General features: G+C 50.9%; 1 protein-coding gene across 1 annotated transcript in view; it reads left to right on the top strand.

Annotated features, from left to right (window-relative positions):
* Positions 1-18037, top strand: part of ZNF76 (zinc finger protein 76) — a 41954-nt gene that overhangs the window by 22791 nt on the left and 1126 nt on the right. The window contains exons 2-13 of the mRNA XM_021712567.1: positions 2141-2308; positions 8642-8722; positions 8832-8909; positions 10333-10532; positions 12848-12964; positions 13186-13261; positions 13849-13974; positions 14126-14305; positions 15397-15630; positions 15723-15886; positions 16548-16712; positions 17360-17473. Of these exons, the coding sequence (XP_021568242.1) occupies positions 2236-2308; positions 8642-8722; positions 8832-8909; positions 10333-10532; positions 12848-12964; positions 13186-13261; positions 13849-13974; positions 14126-14305; positions 15397-15630; positions 15723-15886; positions 16548-16712; positions 17360-17473 (1608 nt within the window). The 5' untranslated portion in view covers positions 2141-2235. The remainder of the gene's footprint in view (positions 1-2140; positions 2309-8641; positions 8723-8831; positions 8910-10332; positions 10533-12847; positions 12965-13185; positions 13262-13848; positions 13975-14125; positions 14306-15396; positions 15631-15722; positions 15887-16547; positions 16713-17359; positions 17474-18037) is intronic.

Below are 18037 nucleotides of genomic sequence, written 5' to 3' on the forward strand. Positions count from 1 at the left end.
GCCGAGCGTGGTAGCGCATGCCTGTAATTCCGGTTACTTGGAAGGCTGAGGCGGAAGGATTGCCTGAGCCTAGCAGATCCAGGCTGCGGTGGCCATGAGCATGCCACTGCACTCCAGTCTGGGCGACAGAGTGAGACTCCAACTCAAAACAAAACAAAACAAAACAAAAAAACAGGTTTTGGCCGGACGTGGCTCATGCCTATAATCCCAGCACTTTAGGAGGCAGAGGCAAGAGGATTGCCTGAGTCCAGGAATTCAAGACCAGTCTGGGCAATTTAGCGAGACCTCATCTCTATTAACACATCAAAAATTAGCTGGGTGTGGTGGCGCTTATCTGTGATCACCTGAACCCAACAGATCGAGGATGTGGTGGCCAGTAGCGTGCCACTGCACTCCTGCCTGGGCAACAGAGTGAGACTCCTACTCAAGAAAATAAAAAAAGCGGGTTATGAGCCATGAGTTCTTACTTTACAGTCAATTTAACTGGCATGCTTCTCTTCTGTGCTCAACTTTTAGGATTCTTAGATATGGATATTTGAGCCTTTCTCATAAAAACCACTATACAATAAGTCCCCTACATCTGAACCTTCAAGTTGCAAAGATGCAAACATGTGCATTCACATGTCCAATCACATGAGTTAGTTTATGTGTCTGGCATACATTGTCACATGTGCATCCTCTACAAGTGGTTGTGCTTTGGTGTACTTTACTGTAAAGTACTGTATGGAGTACAGTACAGTACTACCCAGACATTACTGAATCGTTTCTTTTTTTTTAGTTGGAGTCTCACTCTGTTGCCCAGACTGGAGTGCAGTGGCCGCTGCCGGCCACTGCAGCCTCGACCTGCCGGGCTCCGGCGATCCTTCCGCCTCAGCCTTCCGAGTAGCCGCAACTACAGGCATGTGCTACCGCGCCCGGCTGATTTTTGGATTTATTGTAGAGATGAGGTCTCGCTGCCCAGGCGGGTCTCGAACCTGCGGGCTCAGGCAATCCACTCACCTCAGCCTCCCAAAGGCACAGGATTACAGGCTGAGCCACCGAACCTGGCTGAATCGTTTCTTTCCTTTTTTTTTTTGAGTTGGAGTCTCACACTGTCGCCCAGGCTGGAGTGCAGTGGCACGCTATGGCCACCGCAGCCTCAGCCTGCTGGGCTCTGCTATCCTTCTACCTCAGCCTTCCAAGGAGCCGGAACAACAGGCGTGCACTACTGCATCTGGCTAATTTCTAATTTATTGTAGAGACAAGGTCTCACCAAGTTGACCAGGCTGGTCGCGAACCCACGAGCTCAGGCAATCTACTCACCTTGGCTTCCCAAAGAGCTGGGATTACAGGCTGAGCCACCAAGCCTGGCCTGAATCGTTTCTTTCAAGAGGGTAGTTAGAATTGAATCCATCAAGAAACCAGAACCTGTGCCATCAGTGTCAGGTGTGAGTGACATTGCAGCTTGCCCTCCGTCTCCTGTTGCTGACAATCCTTCAGCTCTACCATCTCACACCTCCTCTCCCTCCTCCAGTCAGTAATTCCTTGCCTGTTTACTTGATGCCATCCCCTGTATGCCAGCTGTTGTATTGTACTGTACTACTATCCTTTTCAAGGAACTGTACTTTAAAATTAAGCCTGTTTTCTTTATTTTTTGTATGTTTGTTTTTTATGTATTATTTGTGTGAAAAGTATTATAAGCCTATTATAGTACAGTACTATCTAACCAATCATGTTAGTTGGGTACCAAGGCTAACTTTGTTGGACTTACAAACAAATTGGATTTACGAACGTGTTCTTGGAATGGAACTCATTTGTATGTATGGGACTTACTATTGTTCACACTTTAAATAATTCATCTTTTTTTTTTCTTTTTTAGATTAGAAGATATAGTTTATTTAAAAGTAAATTAGAAAGAAGGAGGATCACCTCCCCAAGGTAGAGAAGGGTGCCAAAGCCAGGAAACATGGCAATAGCCATAGCTCAAAGAGCACATGGCAAAACCAGAGTCTAGTAAAGCAGTGGAGGTGATTGTCTGGCATGGCAATGGCAAGAATTCATCTTTTTTTCTTCCTGCCTGGCCTTGTTAATCCTTCCCTGCACATCCTTGCAATAGGAGGAAGTTGGGCAACTCATAATGTGATGCTGTTCATTGTCTCAGATTTGTGACCCAGAGGAAATCTCTGACCTCAGCTGTGGCTCTCAGGGCTGGCCGGAAGCCAACTTCATGTCTGAGTGCACGAGCAGCAGTTTGCCATGGAGAGCTTGGGGCTGCAGACGGTGACCCTTAGTGATGGGACGACAGCCTACGTCCAACAAGCTGTCAAAGGTGAGTATTTCTGGGACCTCAGGATCCTACCCTGCCCCTTAGGCTATGGAAAGGAGTATCTGCTTCGAAGAGTCTCACCACCACCTGCCCACCACAACTTGCTCTGCATGAGAATCTCCAGTGGTGATTGATGGAAAGGAACTCTAAAGTAAAATGCCATCTAGGCAAACTGGAAAGTCAGACCACTCCAGCTGTCGGAGCCAAGACCTCTCAAAGGCAGAATTCCTTTATTATTTATTCTTCTTCTTATTATTATTTTTGGGTAGGGGAGGTAAAGACAGGGTCTTGCTCTGTTGCCCATGCTGGTCTTGAACTCTCGAATTCAAGCAATCCTCCTGCCTCAGCCTCCCAAAAGACTGAGAGTACTGGTGTGAACCACTATGCCCAGCCCAGGATTCCTTACAATAGTGAGTAGTTTGAAAATATTTCTAGGCAAGGTATGGTGGCTCACATCTATAATCCTAGCACGTTGGGAGGCCATAGTAGGAGGATTGCTTGAGCCCTGGAGTTTGAGACCAACCTGGACAACATAGCAAGACCTTGTCTCTGCAAAAATAAAAAAATTAGCTGGGCATGGTGGTACATGCCTCTCAGGAGGTTGAAGTGGGAAGATCACTTCAACCCAGGAGATCAAGGCTACCTACAGTGAGTCATGATTATGCCACTGTACTCCACCCTGGGCAACAGAGTGTGACTCTGACCCAAAAGTAAATAAATATTTCTGGAGTGAAATGAACGCAGTGCTAGTTATGACTTTTCAAATATCCCTCTTCAGGTTTTCAGGGCTTTCTAGAAGTAGTTTGTCATCTTTTTCTGGATGGGGAGCGAGGGGTCCCAACTCTGTCAGCCGGACTAGAGTGCAGTAGAACAAGCACGGCTCACTGCATCCTCAACTTCCTGGGCTCAGGCAGTCCTTCTGCCTCAGCCTCCTGAGTAGCTAGGACTACAGGCATGAGCCACCACACCTGGCTAATTTTTTTTACATTTTTTTGTAGAGAAGAGGTTTGCTGTTACCCAGGCTGGTCTCAAACTCCTGAGTGCATGCAATCCTCCCACTCTTAGCTTCCCAAAGTCCTGGGATTACAAATGTGATTCACTGAACCTGGCCTAGTTTATCATCTTAATTCAAGCAAAATCAAATACTCAGACTTTATCTACTGAGCATCTACCATGTACAATTTGCTCTTTTAAGATGGGTTTTGTGGCTCACTACCTGTAATCCCAGCTACGTAGCAGGATGAGGTGGGAGGATCTCTTGAGGCCAGGAGTTTGAGACTAGCCTGGGCAACATAGCAAGCAAGACCATGTCTCCAAAAAAAATAATTTAAAAAAATATCTGGCTGGGCTCGGTGGCTCAGCCTGTAATCCCAGCACTTTGGGAGGCTGAGGCAGGTGGATTACCTGAGCCCACGGGTTTGGGACCAGCCTGGGCAACTTGGCAAGACCCCATCTCTAAAATAAATAAATAAATAAATAAATAAGCAAGTTGAACATGGTAGTGCCCACCTGTAGTTCAGGCTACTTGGAAGGCTCAGGCGGAAGGATCGCTGAAGCCCAACAGGTTGACACTGGGGTGGCCATGAGTGTGCCATTGCACTTCAGCCTGGGCAACAGAGTGAGACTCCAACTCTAAATAAATAAATAAATAAAGTGTGATATGACCCTACAGTCCCAGCTACTAAGGAGGCTGAGACAGGAAGATCATTTAAACTCAGGAATTTGAGACTGCAGTGAACTATGATTGTGCCAGAGCACTCTAGCCTGGGTGACAGAGCAAAGCCCAGCTCGTAAAAAAAAAAAAAAAAAAGAGAGAGAGAGAGAAAGATACTCTTCTAGGTTCTAGGTTCAGAGGGGAACACCCAAGCACAGACCTCAAGCCTTAGTCCCCACTGGAATTGCCAGAAGTAAAAATACAAGGCACACAGTTAAATTTGAATTGTAGATAAACAACAAATACTTTTGCATTATAAGTATGTCCCAAGCATTGCACAGGATAGACATATGTAAACGTGGTATTAATTAAGCTGGGCATGGTGGCATGTCTGTAGTCCCAGCTACTTGGAGGGCTAAGGTGGTAGGATTGCTTGAAACCAGGAGTTTGAAGCCAGCCTGGGCAATATAGTGAGACTCCCTATCTAAAAAAAGAGGGATGAAATACTAGAAAATACTAAAATACACGAAGTTATTTTTAAAATGTTTATCTGAAATTCAGGTGTACCTGAGCATCCTCTCTTTTTTTCCTCCCAAGTAGCTGGGACTACAGGTACATAACACAGCACCCAGCTTATTTATTTATTTGTTTGTTTATTTATTTGAACAGACAGGATCTTGCTGTGTTGCCCAGATCGGTCTCAAACACCTAGACTCAAGCAGTCCTCCCACCTCAGCCTCCCAAAGTGCTGGGATTACAGGCTTGAGCCAGTGTGCATGGGCCCTATCCCTTCACTCAAGGAACTTAAAACCAAGGTAGATGTGGCGTCACAAGAGAGTGCTGAGGACAAGGCCTGCAGGCCAAGGACACTCCTCCTTTCTGGCTGGCATTTTCACGTGCTAGATGGCATTCGAATCTTCCTTGGACTGCACTGGGCAAACACTGCCTTGTTCCTACTCTTTTTTTTTTTTTGAGTTGGAGTCTCACTCTGTCACCCAGACTGGAGCGCAGTGGCCGCTCCCGGTCACTGTAGCCTCGACCTGCTGGGCTCCAGCGATCCTTCTGCCGCTTTACAAGTAGCCAGAACTACAGGCACGCTCTGCCACGCCCGGCTCATTTTTTATTTATTGTAGAGATGAGGTCTCACCAAGTTGCCTAGGCGGGTCTCGAACCCGTGAGCTCAGGCAGTCCACTCACCTCAGCCACCCAAAGGCACGGGATTACAGGCTGAGCCACTGAGCCTGGCTTGTTCCTACTCTTTATTTGGCCTTTTCTGAGCTCCAAGAGTATCACCATCCTCAGGTCATGTTGTCATTGCTGCGTTACCCTCCATTTCAACACATTGCCAGAATTTGTGTCTATTCTTAAGTTTACAGATAAATTGTTTATTGATTTCGTTTTAAATTGTCTGTTTTCTGATAATGACTGAAGAGGCCCCCTTAATCTCATCAGTAAGCTCTTTCCATAGAACAGTGTGGGTGGTACCACCTGGAAAGGTTCTTGTCAAGAGCTGTCTAGGATATGTGGGTCTCATTGGCTTCTCTCTCTTGAGACTGCAACTTCTCTAGAATACTTTTGAAGCCTGAAACTTTGTCTGCAGACTTCCCACCACAGGTCTTGCCCCTCTGGTGCAGTTTCAGTGGGATGGAAGAACTTAGGAACTCTGGTTAGGGCTGTTTTACTTCTCTGACCCAGTTCCATGCCTCAGTCTTTCACTGAGAATTAATGCTTGAATGAGTGAATAAAGCAGATGACCACACCTATTCTGAGGAAGCCATTCTTACATTTTTCTTTCTATGTTTCAGTCTCTGCCTCCGTCATCTCCCCATTTATATCTTTCCCTTCCTGGCCATGTTCTCTGCTTCATCCATGATGTTTCAGTGTGCGATTGCATGCCCACACAAACGCACACACACAACTGATTTCCTTCCCACTGCTCAGGGTGGAGTTGTCCTTCAGAAATCAGAACCATGCTGTCCTGAAAGGCTTCTGTGACTGGTGAGCTCCTCTGAAGTTTTTGAATGAGACACTTGGGTCTCTGTCAGCAGGAAGCCCTTAAATTTTATGAGTCTTATCTGTAATTAGGATAAGCATAAAATGTATCATTCAAACCCAGCACTTTGAAAGTGGAAGAATGAGCCGGGCTCGGTGGCTCAGCCTGTAATCCCGCGCCTTTGGGAGGCTGAGGTGAGTGAATTGCCTGAGCCCGCGGGTTCGAGACCCGCCTGGGCAGCGAGACCTCATCTCTACAATAAATTTTAAAAAAAAATCAGCCGGGCGCAGTAGCACATGCCTGTAATTCCGGCTACTTGGAAGGCTGAGGCGGAAGGATCGCCGGAGCCCAGCAGGTCAAGGCTGCGGTGGCCAGGAGCAGCCACTGCACTCCAGTTTGGGCGACAGAGTGAGACTCCAACTGAAAAAAAAAAAAAAAAAGAAAGTGGAAGAATGTGCTATTCATAAATGCACTGGGGCCGAGCATGGTGGCTTACACCTGTAATCTCAGCACTTTTGGAGGCTGAGGCAGAAGGATCACTTGTGGCTAGGAGCTGGAGACCAGCCTGGGAAACATAATGAGACCTCATTTCTACGAACAATAAAAAAAATAATTAGCAGGGCATGGTGGCGCGCACTTGTAGTCCCAAGGCTGAGGCAGGAGGATTGCCTGAGCTCAGAAGGTTGAGGCCGCAGTAAGCCATGACTGTGCCACTGCACTCCAGCTCGGGCAACAGCATGAGATCCTGACTCAAAAAATTTAAAAATATAAATGTTCTGGGCAAACGGGGAAGAATGGTCATCTCTCTGTAATGGGACACAGTCAGCTGTTCACCTCACCTGCTTCTCCCCTTTATAGTCTCTGGTTGTTAGAGGAAATGATAAGTTATGTTTTTTCCTCACATAACTGTACTCAGCATTTTTTGAGAAGAGTTGTTTCCTGCCTTGAAGCAGTACCTACTCTGCTAGCAGTAGCTCTGCTGATGCTTTCAGGACCCAAGTCCTGGTACCCTTGCCAGGATGAGTAGAATGTTAAGATGAGGGTGGCCCCCTGCTCTCTGAGTGGGCAGGAAGAAAGTGCATCCCTCTTCCTTCATCTTAGCTGCCTTTCCTCCTCCTTCCCATTGTCTCCATCTTACCTGCCTTCAGCTGGGCTGTGGGACTGTTAGTTACTGACCCCAGGAAGACTCAGTTTGGGGATTCCTCTGAAGGGGAGACATAAGCAGAGACCTGGGCCAGAAATAGCTGCCTGGTCCTCACATATTCAGAGCTCAGATTCCTAAACCTGAAACTTCCAAGGAAGGGACAAATCACTTGTCAGTAACTCTTTAATCTCTCTGTCTTTCTTCGTCCTCTCTGAGACTCACTGGACACAAGGAGGAGCCTTCTTTTTTTTTTTTGAGTCAGAGTCTTACTCTTGTCACCCAGGCTGAAGTGCAGTGGCATGCTCATGGCCACCCCACTGTTGACCTGCTGGGCTCTGGTAATCCTTCCGCCTCAGCCTTCCAAGTAGCCGGAATTACAAATATGCGCTATTACACCTGGCTAAGTTTCTTTTTTTTTTTTTGAGTTGGAGTCTCACTCTGTTGCCTAGACCGGAGTGCAGTGGCTGTTCCCGGTCACCGCAGCCTAGACCTGCTGGGCTCTAGTGATCCTTCCACCTCAACCTTCCAAGTAGCTGGAACTACAGGCGCACACTACCATGCCCAACTAATTTTTGTTTTATTATAGAGACGTGGGCTCAGGCAGTCCACCCACCTTGGGCTCCCAAAGTGCTGGGATTACAGGCTGAGCCACCGAGCCCAGCCGGGAAGAGCCTTCTAATTCGAATTCCAAGAACCTTATTCAAATGCCTTCCAGAAAGAAAGATAAAGGAAGGGTAATATCTTAGAAACTCTGGAGTCTTTTACACTGCTTGTTGTGTTGCCTTAGGTGAGTCAGTTTTTTATTAGAAAATTGAGGCCAGGCCAGGCTCTACAATAAAGGAAAAAATTAGCCAGGTGTGGTGGCGCACACCTGTTGTTCCAGCTATTTGGAAGTCTGAGGCAGAAGGATCACCAGAGCCAAGCAGGTTGAGACTGCGGTAGCTGTGATTGTGCCACTGCACTCCAGCCTGAGTAAAAGAACAAGACCCTGTCTCTAAAAAACTTTTTAAAAAAGAGGTAAAGCTAGAAATCAGACTCAGGAGGGGTCTGGTTCCAGAGCCTCTTGCTTTTAACCTCTGTGCTACCCTGTCCACCTCTCAGAGACTCTTGGTCTTGGCTCGCTGCCACAGTGAGGGTTGAGGGGATATGTTCCGGTTTGTTTGTTTGAGCTACATCTGAGTCTTGACCCACTGGGGCCTCTCCAGGCCTTAGGGCATCCTTTGTTCTCCTCAATCTCAACAACTTACTATGTGGTTGAAATCCTCACTTTGCTGGGAGTGGGTAGAATAATAAATGAAGTTACTCCTCTGTGATTGACTGGAAGGAAATCTCTTGGGAGGTGTGGGGCTCCTGCAAGACAAGATGTCCTCCCCCTCAGAACCTCGAGGCCCAGGCCTGGGAAGGTGGGGAGCAAGGGAACACAGGATGTTACCCATGCTTACCCCTGCAGCGTCCAGAGACTCAAATAGGCCTCTGTTACAAACAGAAGGGTGTCCTAGTCCTTTTCTGGGTCTGGCCCGTTTCTCTCCATCTCCACCCCCACAGGAGAGAAGCTGCTTGAAGGGCAAGTGATCCAGCTTGAGGACGGGACCACTGCATACATTCATCAGGTGACAGTACAGAAAGGTGAGGGTACCCGACATGCCCTGCCTTGCTGAGGGAAGCCTGGAAACCCCCCGAGGGGCCCTCCATGGCCCTGAGCTCCAGAGAAAGGCCGGCATTGCTCTCATTACAGAATCTCTCTCGTTTGAGGATGGACAGCCTGTGCAGTTGGAAGATGGCAGCATGGCCTACATACACCGCACACCCAAAGGTGGGGTCACGGTCATCAAGACTGGCAGGCAAGGACAGGAGGCAGGCAGCAGTACAGAGTGGCACACCATGAGGGTTGGGGTATAAATGTGGGAGGTGTCATCCTCAAGGTTCACACATGCTCACCTAGATGAGCAGCCTCTCCTGTCTCCCTAATTCAGACCATAGGAGCAGCCATTTCTGCCAACAGGAGATAGCCTTGGGGTCAGCTGCATGGGCCTTAATGGTGGCTCTGGCTGTAGCACAGCCACGAAGTCTTAGGCCTTCAAATAGGACCTGAAGATGTCGTCCAGGACCAGGAGAAAAAACTAATTTAAGAATGAAGCTCTTGGCCAGGTGCAGTGGCTCAGCCTGTAATCTCAGCACTTTGGGAGGCCAAGGTGAGAGGATTGCCTGAGCCTGGGGGTTCGAGACCAGCCTGGGCAACTTGGTGAGACCTCGTCTCTACAATAAATCACAAAAACTAGCTGGGGGTGGTGGCATGCATCTGTAGTTCCAGGTACTTGGAAGGCTGAGGCAGAAGGATCGCCTGAGCTCTGCAAGTCAAGGCTGCGGTGGCCGTGAGCATGCCACTGCACTCCAGCCTGGGTGACAAGAGTGAGACTCCAACTCAAAAAAAAAGAATGAGGCTCTTAAGGTGCTGAAAAATAATGGTTTATCCCTTCTACAAGTAGCTTCTTGAGCACATACTGTACGCCAGGCATTGTGCTGGGTGTTGGCATGCCACAGAGAACAAAGTCAGACATAGGCCCTGCTCCCAGAATCCAGTGGGACACAGAAGTGAAACAAGCCATCACCAGTGAACTTACAGCCAAGGAGCAGGCTCCGGGAGGGATCCTCTGGAATGAGGCAGATGTAGCTGTAGGAAGAGGGATGGCAGGGAGGGTTCAGGACTCCAGACAGAAAGAACAGCATGTGCAGACCTAGAGCTGGGGATCAATTAACTGCTAGGAGCTAAAGCACTGGAGTGAGGGCAGAATGGGCAAGAGGAAGCCAAAGAGAAAGACAGGGCCAGGGCTCATGGCCTGAGTGGCAGGATACGGACTTTGGTCTTTATCCTAAGACCAGTGGGAAGCATTTAAAATTGCTCAAGCAGTTTGGTGACATGATTACATCTGCAGAGATCCCTCTGGATTCTGTGCTGCCTGGAGGGAACTAGAGGGGCTGAGGAGCAGCTGGTCAGGAGGCTGTGGTGGTCCAGGCCAAGGTATTGATGAGCCCCTGTTGGGCCCTTGAGCTTGTGAGTTCACCACCGTGTACCATGGGAGGTCTCAGCCTTAGGAGAGGCAGCCCCAGAAGGAGGGCTGGCAAGAGGAGGGCCATTAGAAACTGGATGCTGGAACCTTCCTTGGTGTGCGCCTCTCATTGACTTAAAGCAGGGGGCCCCTTGTACAGCATCAGGGCTAACTGTGTGTTACCCGCAGAGGGCTATGACCCCAGCGCCCTGGAAGCTGTCCAGCTGGAAGATGGCTCCACTGCCTATATTCACCACCCTGTAGCTGTGCCATCAGATGGCACCATCCTGGCCGTGCAGACAGAGGTGGGTTTGGAGGACCTGGCAGCAGAGGATGACGAGGGCTTCAGTGCAGACACAGTGGTGGCCCTGGAGCAGTATGCCAGCAAGGTAAGCACACAGAGCCAGATGCTGTCCCTTACTCTGGACAGCAGGACCTTGCCTGCCCACTGCCTCTCGGCCCTGCCAGGACTCTAACTATAGGGTAAGGGCAACCCTGGGCTTGGGCACTGCCTGGGCTTCTCCCTTTGCCCCTACCCCAGCTCCTCTGATTTGTCTCTCACATGTCATTGTCCAGGGCATGAATCTCAGCCTAGCTGCGGCCGCTGATAGCTGTTTATACCCACCCTTGTTTATGATGCCCCTGCAGAGGGAAGGCTGCTATAAGGAACAGCGGGAAGTTAGGCTCAGCTTCACTTTGGCTATTGTAATGATCCTCTGTGCTATCTGGGAAGTCATTGCCAGTGACTTTTATTTGTTGTCCAATCCACTGAGGTCAGATGCTTTTGTATTTATTTCTTCTCTACGACTCAGTCATTTGAGAAAATAACTGTGGTAGGCAATGATGGGGACATGTGCCGCAGATGAGCTGGGGTTCTTGGAGCACATGGCCTGCACGAAAGGGAGAAGGGCCCAGGTCTTCACGCATCAGTCAGTCTGGCTCTTTCTGCTGGAACTGTGGTCCTGGTGTGGGGAAGTAGGTGCAGAGATCTGTGAGCTTTCCCAATCAGGGCACTTCCTCCCTGACTGGACTGCAGAGCCCCAGCGTGAATGCAGCAGAACTTCCTGGAGCACCAGTGTTACCCAAAGTTGGGGAGGAATTGCATATATAATTTTTTGAGTCAGAGTTTCTTTCTGTCGCCCAAGCTAGAGTACTGTGGCATGATAATAGTTATTGCAGCCTCAAACTGCTGGGCTCAGGTGATCCTTCTACCTCAGTCTTCCAAGTAGCTGGGACTACAGGTGTATACCACCATGCTCAGTTAATTTTTTTATTTTCTGTGGAGACAAGGCCTTGTTATGTTGTCTAGGCTGGTCTTGAACTCCTGAGCTCAAGCAATCCACCTGCCTTGGTCTCCCAAAGTCTGGGATTATAGACGTGAGCCACTGTGCCTGTTTTTGTTTTTGTTTTTGTTTTGATCCTCTCTTGGTACACATGTATCCCTGACCAATAGGGAAAAAGTCCCCAGGAGGAGCATGGACCGGTCCCCTTTACACCAGATGGTTGGTGGGTGAGAGCAGGGCTCACAGGCAGCCCCCACTCCCTGCTGCCACTCACAGAGCTTAGAACAGATCACCCCCACAGACTGTTGCAGCGTTATGACTATTCTCTAGGAGAGACCCTCCCCCCATTTAGAGGGGACTTAAATCTTTCCTCAGATGACTCCCCCAATCTAGTTCTTCCCTGGAGTATGTTTTAGAGACCAAATTTGAGACTTGCTGCTGGTGGAAAGAAAACTGGGCCATGAGGTTTGTGCTGACTCTGCCACTACCTAGTCTAGCCCATTGATCTCAGAGGTTACTTCCAGCCTTAGTGTTCCTTGATTTCCTCGTTACCCTGAGAACTGGTGAGACATGGGAATGAAATCCAAGCACCACGTGGATTGACCCACTGGGCACACCCGGCCCTCCCCTCTACCCACCAGCTGCTTCAGCGTTCATGAAACTTTGTCAGCTGCTTGACCCCCTAACCTGAAGCCTGACTAGACAGACCTTGCCATGAATTTGGCCTTACTGCTACATCCCCTGCTCACTATGACTTCTGGAGTTCTGTTTCAGGAGTTCCTAGAAAGACCCGAATGTGATCCTGAAGCACTTCAGAAAGAAAGAATAAGGGCCAGTGCCACCAGGACCCTGCCCGGGAAAGCAGGACAGCTTCCTGTGGCCAGGGACTGGGGTGAGATGCGTGGCTCTAGCAGTATCCCAGGAGGAGATTAAATGGGAGGACTTGGCAGCTAACGGGAGCTGTTATTAGAGCTGAGACTTCTGTGGGAACTGCAGCCCTCCCCTGTGTGCTTGTGATCGTGGCCACCTCGCTGTGGTCCCCATGCCCTGTCAGGTGAGCGTAAGTGAGTTCATCTCCACAACAACTTCTTTGTGACTGCCCCTTCTGAGCAGTTCCCCACCAGGAGGAAAGGGACCCTCCCATTTGGGCATGGAGGTCTCCGGAGTTGCAGCCTCCTCCGTGTGTGTGGTTAAAAGAAGAGTTTCTGGCACTCAGCCTAGATCAAGTGTGGCCCTGCCCACTGTGCCTAGGTGTCTAGGAGAGTCCTTTCAAGCGCGGTCATGACCTTAGCCCTCCCCGTAGCCATCAGAGGTGGGTGGTAACTCCACATGCCAGCCCTGCTTCTGCTGCAGCATGCCCCACTTCTCCCCCCCTTCACTGGGGAGAATACATACAGAGACCCCAGGATTTTCTCCCCCAGGTTCTCCATGATAGCCAGGCCCCCCACAGTGGCAGAGGGCAGCAGGTTGGAGACAGAGCGTTCCGCTGTGGCTACAAGGGCTGTGGGCGTCTCTATACCACGGCTCATCACTTGAAGGTAAGGAGGCTGGCAGAAGCTCTCAGCTCTACCGTCTTCCCTTCCAGGCTGCAGTACTACCTTTCTGCTTTGATTGGAACTGGTCCCTGCCCAGGGATCACCAACACAGGGGTTGTGACCCACATGAATGATACAGGAGGGAAGAGAGCCAGGGCCCTGAAGAAAATCAGAGAGCATGGATCGTGCCCTTGTTCTGACTGTCTGATCTCTTGTCCTCACAGGTGCATGAACGAGCTCATACGGGTGACCGTCCATACCGGTGTGACTTCCCTAGCTGTGGAAAAGCCTTTGCCACAGGTAACTTACCTGGATAGAGACTGAAGGTAGACTGCCTTCACTTGAGGGCAGAGGGTTCTAGATCTGCTTTGAGGTCTCCCTGAAGAGAACCCAACACCTGGCTGCCTTCCTGGAAAAACTTCCTGCCAGGGTACTCCGACTTGTAGGCTGCTCCGTCTGGAGGAAGCCCTGTCCTAGGGGAAAGGTGGCATAGTCTAGGCCAGCAGAAGGAGCCAGGGCCTGGTGGAGAGATTGATTCTTGTGTCAGTTCACTGCTGACTGCCTGTGGGCTGTTGGGTGGGCCATTGTATCTCTCTGGGATTACTTTCCCCTCTGTGAAATGAGGACTTTTAACCCATGAGCTCTCTAAGTTCTCTTTCATGTCCCTGCCAACTGCCCATGGAGAGGGAAGAAAAGCAGAGTGGGCTTTTCTAGCCCCTCTTTTCTGCCCAGACAGGAGTGGGATAGAGGCAGACATGAGTGGCTTCTTGAGCCAGAGGAAGTCAAGAGCCTCACGGAGCACACTTGATGATGGAGGGCCTCTCCATGGAGTGGAGGGTTTGCCCCAGTGTGTGCTCTTCTCCCCCTGCCCAACCACACGTGCACAGGCTACGGGCTGAAGAGCCACGTTCGTACCCACACTGGTGAGAAACCATACAAGTGCCCAGAGGAACTGTGCAGCAAGGCCTTCAAGACCTCGGGAGACCTGCAGAAGCATGTCCGTACCCACACTGGTATGCCTGGCCCTGCCCATCCCATCCTGTCCCCTGGGCAAGAGGCACTCAACCCACCCTGCAGACTTGAACATGGAGCCCAGCGCCATCCCCCTCTTGCTCCAGCACGACCTCCTTCCTGAGCTGCTCCGTTCACCCACTGTTTGCACAGGTGAACGCCCGTTCCGATGTCCTTTCGAGGGCTGTGGCCGCTCCTTTACTACATCTAATATCCGCAAGGTACATGTGCGCACTCACACAGGCGAGCGGCCCTACACCTGCCCGGAGCCCCACTGTGGCCGTGGCTTCACCAGCGCTACCAACTACAAGAATCATGTGCGCATCCACACAGGTGGGCCAGCTAGTGTGTGAGGACCACCCCTGCTGAAGCCCCAGCCCCTCTACTGCAGGCTTCTGATCTGAGTCACATTCTCAACTCCCAGCATAGAGCCCTTCTCTGCCAGCCATTCCATGCGGGTGTGGGGTTGGAATATCCCAGAACAGCAGTTGCTCTTGCAGTGAGCATTTCCTCATTTCCAGCCAGGTTCCATTGCCAGCCTTCTCTGGGGTCCCTCAGCTACCACCCCCTTGCCAATCCTGAGTTCTTCCTCTCTGGCTGAGCGCTTGAAAAGAGACCAAGGGCCAGGCATGGTAGCTCAGGCCTGTAATCCCAGCACTTTGGAAGGCCGAGATGAGAGGATTGCCTGACCCCAAGAGTTCGAGACCGGCTTGGGCAACTTGGCAAGACCGCATTTCTACAATAAATCAAAAAATTAGCCAGGTGTGGTGCCATGTGCCTGTAATTCCAGCTACTTGGAAGGCTGAGGCGGAAGGATCACCTGAGCCCAGTAGGTCAAGGCTGTGGTGGCCGTGAGTGTGCCACTACACTCCAGTCTGGGTGACAGAGTGAGACTCCAACTCAAAAAGAAAAGAGACTAGGGACAGGAATGATGGGGAAGAAGCAGAGTGACTGTCACCTTCAGCTCCTCACTTCGTCCACTGTCCATGTGACTTCTGTGTGTCCTCACCCTCCCAGTGTCCATCCCTCGTCCAGCCTTCTGTGTCATCTCTTAACCGCGTGTGTCCCTGCTCTCTCCCATCATACCCGACACTTCAGTCAACCAGTATCCCACCTCTGCTGTTCACCACTCTCAACCCTTAGCCTTACTTGTCCCCATTTGCCCCACCAGCCCCCTCACTAGCCTCAGCCTTGCCTCACTCCCTTTTTCTTTCTACCCTGTCTCTGGGTGCAGTGGCTCCACACCCACATCCTCTCTATGTCCTGCTGGCCGTCTGCCCCGGTCTGCTCATTCAGAGTGCCGAGTCTCAGTCCTCTCCCTCCCTGTGGCTCTCCCCTCACCAACCCTGTACCCCACCCCTGTCCCCTTAGTTTCCCCCTTGCCAGCCCCAGTTCCTACCCCCCTCACAGCCCAGTGTCCCCAGGGGAGAAGCCATACGTTTGCACGGTGCCAGGCTGCGGGAAACGCTTCACCGAGTATTCAAGCTTGTACAAGCACCACGTGGTGCACACACACTGCAAGCCCTACACCTGCAGCACCTGCGGCAAGACCTACCGGCAAACCTCCACCTTGGCCATGCACAAGCGCAGTGCCCACGGCGAGCTGGAGGCCACAGAGGAGAGCGAGCAGGCCCTCTATGAGCAACAGCAGCTTGAGGGTGAGGGGAGTGGGCAGTGGGTGATCGTGGGGCCGAGCCAGGCCTCCTCATGGCATGCAGTGGTAGGCACCAGCCCGGCTCTCCTCTCCCAGCCGCCTCTGCAGCCGAGGAGAGTCCGCCACCCAAACAACCCCACATTACTTACCTTTCGGAGGTGAAGGAAGAGGGTGATGACATCCCAGCCCAAGTGGCCATGGTGACTGAAGAGGATGGGGCTCCCCAGGTGGCTCTGATCACTCAGGATGGCACCCAGCAGGTACAGGCCATGGGGGGGAGGGACAGGTCAGGCCGTGCTGGCCGGTACCCCTATACTCTGGGGGGTCTGGGGACCCTGAGGTGCTGGCACCCCACCTCCCCATAGCTTCCTGTTTAGCTTTATGGGCCTCAGAGTGTTGAGGCTGAGGGGACTACCTCTTGTAATACAGCCCTTCTCCCTCCCTACACTTCTAGCTCAGCCCTGGGACTCCAGGAGCCCAGTTAGTAGTTTATCTCTTTACTTGATGTATGTCAGGTCCTGATCATCTGAATGAGACACTCAGATGCCCCCCTCAAGAGGCGTGTTGGTATAGGGGCCAGAGCATGGCATGGGTCAGGAAGCCTGGGGTCTGTCCCTGCAGTGTCCTAGCCAGCTATGGAACCCAACTCTTGTCAGCACCTTCGCTGGAAAGTGCACCTGTGCCTTCTGGGCTTGTCCTGTGGACATTAGGTGAAGGGCCCAGAGGCAGAGTGGAACTCTATAGGGCAGCCTCTCTGCAACCTTGGACCCGTTATGTTTGCTAGTCTTCCATCCCTTCCGCCCCTGTGACATGGAGCTGCTCTAGCTTACCGATAAGCCAACCAGGGCTGGGAGAGCAGTACGTGCTGCACTGCAGACAGCCCTCTGTGATGTGCCAGCTCAGCTCCCCTCCTGTCAGCAGGTCAGCCTGTCCCCGGAAGACCTGCAGGCCCTGGGCAGTGCCATCAGCATGGTGACCCAGCACGGCAGCACCACCATCACCATCCCCAGTCATGACGATGAACTGACTACATCTGGCACACACACGGTCACCATGGTCAGCGCCGATGGCACACAGACGCAGCCCGTATGACCAGGCAGTTGGGGTTTCTTATTCTCTTGTCATGCCTGGGGTTTCTTATTCTCTGGTCATGCCTTTCCATGGGGTGGGCATTAAAGTGCAGACTGAACTAGTCAAGCCTTATGAGGACAAAGTTTCTCCTCAGAAAACAGTCTTTCCCACAGCTTCTTGGGTCATCAGCAACTCTCATCTAAAAACGTCTGACTGGTTAACCCCTTAGGGTCCCCTCCCGCTGTGGGAGCTTTTCTGTCCCCTCAATAATCCTCCTTTTAAAAAAATAAAAACATTTGACTGGGGTTTGAGACACTTTTTAAATATCAGACTACCTCTAATTTGCTTTGTGACCTTAGGCAAGTCACTTTTCCATGGACTTTAGTCCATTTTCCTACGAAGGGATTAAATTATCTCTGGGGTTTTTTACAGCTCTGTTCTATGATTCAGAGTCCCTAAATTGGGGAGAATTTCTCCATGTTGGAGAAAAAACCAACCTCACTTAGCCCTGAGCCCCAGGCTAGTTCACCTGACCAATATGGTTCCATCCATTCCCTTCTGGGATGTTCCCCACCACCTTGCTTGAAGGAATTTCTGTTTGGGTTGGGAGAAGGAGAGCACTGCATGCAGGTGGAATGGAAGCCTTCATTCTTATCTTTCAGGTCACAATCATTACCTCTGGGGCTGTGATGACTGAGGACTCAAGTGTGGCATCCCTTCATCACCAACAGGTGGCGCTGTTGGCTACACCCAACGGAACTCACATTGCTGTGCAGGTAGGTGCAGTCTGGTAGGAAGAGGGATCCCATGACCAGAGAAGAGGACAAGAGGGAGTGGGAATTAGATGGGAACCTGAAGAGAGGGCATCTGGCTCCAGAAGAGCCCGTTTCAGAAGACAGATTCCTTCTGCCTACATCCATGCATCTGTCTCGGTTTCCTTTTTTGGCTGAGGCAGAAAGGAGAAGCCCCTTTCAACCTTTAGGATAATTCTCATGGCAGTCTACCTATGGCCCAAGCTCTCCATCTCTCTTTGTCTATTTCTTCGTTAGGAAAATAAGAAGGCTGGAGTAGATGGCCACTGAAGTCCTCCAGCCAGTCATTCTGTGAACACACCAGTCTCTCTGACCCTGGACCCAGTCCATTGGCTCCCTGGCCATACCAGGCCTAATAGGACTTTTTATCAATGAACTTTCTGTTTATTGGAGCCCTACTAAGTGCTCAGCGTGGGGCACTGAGGAGAGTCAAAAAAGTAGGCCACAGCCAGGCTTGGTGGCTCAGCCTGTAATCCCGCGCCTTTGGGAGGCTGAGGTGAGTGGATTGCCTGAGCCCGCGGGTTCGAG

Source organism: Carlito syrichta, unplaced genomic scaffold (genome assembly GCF_000164805.1).
Source record: "Carlito syrichta isolate Samal-C Ts95f unplaced genomic scaffold, Tarsius_syrichta-2.0.1 Scaffold303364, whole genome shotgun sequence".
NCBI classification, from domain to species: Eukaryota; Metazoa; Chordata; class Mammalia; order Primates; family Tarsiidae; genus Carlito; species Carlito syrichta.